Raw genomic sequence first — 2346 nt, forward strand, 5'->3', positions numbered from 1 at the left:
CACCAGAGATCAGTTGCCAACATCCACTGGATCATCGAAAAAGCAAGAGTTCCAGAAAAACATTTACTTCTGCTTTATTGACTATGCTAAAGCCTTTGATCATGTGGATCACAACAAACTGGAAAATTCTTAAAGAGATGGGAATACCAAATGACCTTACCTGCCTCTTGAGAAAACTGTATGCAGGTAAAGAAGCAACAGTTAGAACCGTGCATGGAACAACAGACTGGTTCCAAATTGGGAAAGGAGTACGTCAAGTCTGCATATTGTCACACTGCTTATTTAACTTATATGCAGAGTTAAAATATATATATAGGGTTTTTTTTTTTAACTTTGTAAAGTGTTCATTAAAATGGAAGAAAAAACAAATGACGCTGGCTGACGGCTGTCTGATTTCATGCTGATCCGGGGCCACGTCTCCTGCCTCCCTTCTCTGTGCCGTGATTGGGGGAACACCAACCTGGAGTCTTAGGGGCTTCCTTGATGGCTCAGTGGGTGAAGAATCCACCTGGAGTGCAGGAGATGCAAGTTCGATCCCTGGGTCGGGAAGCTCCTCCTCCACGGGAAGTACTGGTCTTCCAGGCGACCGATTCCCAGGCACCCTCGGATGTTCTTGCCCCACACAAACAGCTCTCCTCGGTTGGTCAGGGCGGCAAAGTGGCTGAGTCCGCAGCGAATGCGGGAAACCTGGACGCCCGGGTTGAACTCCGTCAGGCCAAACAGAGTGGGTGGAATCATTTCTGGAAGAGCGGTTTCCAAGAGGTTTGGTCCCTTCCCAAGAATTCCGTAGCCCCAGACGAAAACATGTCCTTCTCCGTTTAATACCGCACAGCCTGTGCCCCTACACGCAGCCTGCTTCACCAGCCCCACTCCTGAGAAGGGCAAGCACCGGGGGACGTTCACCTGTGTGGAGTCGGTGACGGAGGCCAGCTGCAGGTACTCAGAGTTGCCCCAGCCAAAGAGGCCGCCGTCGGCTGAGACGGCCAGGCAGCAGTCCCCGTAGGTGGCCACCTGGACGACGTTCACTCCGGCCAGGTCTCCGCCCAGCCTGGTGGGCGTGCTGGTGATATTGTAGTGACCCAGGCCTGTCTGCCCGTCTGCACCCCATCCACAAGAATACACTTCTCCTCGATCCGTCAGGAACAGACTGTGGTCCTGACCACAGGCGACCTGGACCACCTGTACATCGAAGTCCTGCATCCTATGAACTGCGTGACTCTCACTATAAATTTCATTCTCGACCACCTTTCTTCCACACTGCCCATAAGAATTGTTCCCCATGCTGAAGACTCCTTCACCGTCCATCAGGACGAGCGAGTGGGCTCTGCCACAGGAGACCTGCGGCACCCGCGTCTCCTGGGGCTGTCCATATATATATATATATGTCACATTTTTAGGCATGTGACAAAACTGTCATTAGAAAGGTTACAACACTTTGCATCCTTGTCAGTAGCATGTAAAATTGTCTGCTAAGTCACACACTCAAATTTAATTTGTAATGGTGTTAATATTACAAGCCAAAATAAAGTTTGTAAAATGTGTATTTTTTTGAATACTAGTGAAAATAAAATGTATTCCATATTATTACAGTAATTTATAATTTTTATAAATTGTTGCTTTCCTGTCTGCATTTCTCTATATATTATCTAGGTAGTTTTCCACAGTTTTATGTATACACTTATTCAAGTTTTCACTTGGCTAAGATAAGAAGAAAACATGAGACTATTCTGTATATATCTGTTAACTTCTGATTTCTGGGTATAACTACCATCACTCTAGGAATGACTGAATAGAAATTACACCATGAAATACAGTTTATTGTTGATATGCATTGTTATTACAAAGTTAAATATTATATAATTTTAATATAATAAGTTATAATTCAGCTCTGGATTCTCCAGTTATAATTTGATAAAAATATAGCTACTTAACATAGAATATTGTATATTTCATTGTACTAGTGAAAACATTACTTTCTGCAAACTTTTAGAAATGATTTCCCTTCTGTTTTATTTTAATGCTTCAAGCAAAAGTCATAAATCAAACATCTTCAGAGATAGACAGGTCGTTTTAGTGTCCAAAGAAAATTAATAATAATAAAGTGTGGTGCCAGTGGTGGCCAACTAAAGAATGCAAGTTCAACAAAAGCCAGCTTCACTTTGTATAATTAATTTTGGTCAAATAAAACATGTTTTCTGGCTTAATACAGAATCAGTTCTCACAGTTCTCAAACTTTAGAGAGTGAGAATTCTATGTTTAGTGAAAATCACCATTCCTTATAAATTTCATAGAATAAGTTTATCTTTATTTAAACATACATACTTGTGTTTATGTGTAGTGTTTCTA

At 42.3% G+C, this 2346-nt stretch overlaps 1 protein-coding gene across 1 annotated transcript; it reads right to left on the reverse strand.

Annotated features, from left to right (window-relative positions):
* Positions 1-318: 318 nt before the first annotated feature.
* Positions 319-1357, reverse strand: LOC110135817 (RCC1-like G exchanging factor-like protein). The gene has a single exon (XM_070458010.1). It carries the CDS (start codon positions 1303-1305, stop codon positions 469-471), a length of 837 nt encoding a protein of 278 aa, XP_070314111.1. The 5' UTR covers positions 1306-1357; the 3' UTR covers positions 319-468.
* Positions 1358-2346: the final 989 nt, after the last annotated feature.

Source organism: Odocoileus virginianus, chromosome 29, assembly GCF_023699985.2.
Source record: "Odocoileus virginianus isolate 20LAN1187 ecotype Illinois chromosome 29, Ovbor_1.2, whole genome shotgun sequence".
Classification (NCBI taxonomy): Eukaryota; Metazoa; Chordata; class Mammalia; order Artiodactyla; family Cervidae; genus Odocoileus; species Odocoileus virginianus.

Coding starts and splice junctions, on each gene's coding strand:
- LOC110135817 (XM_070458010.1), bottom strand. CDS start 1,305: ATGGACGGTGAAGGAGTCTTCAGCATGGGGAACAATTCTTATGGGCAG.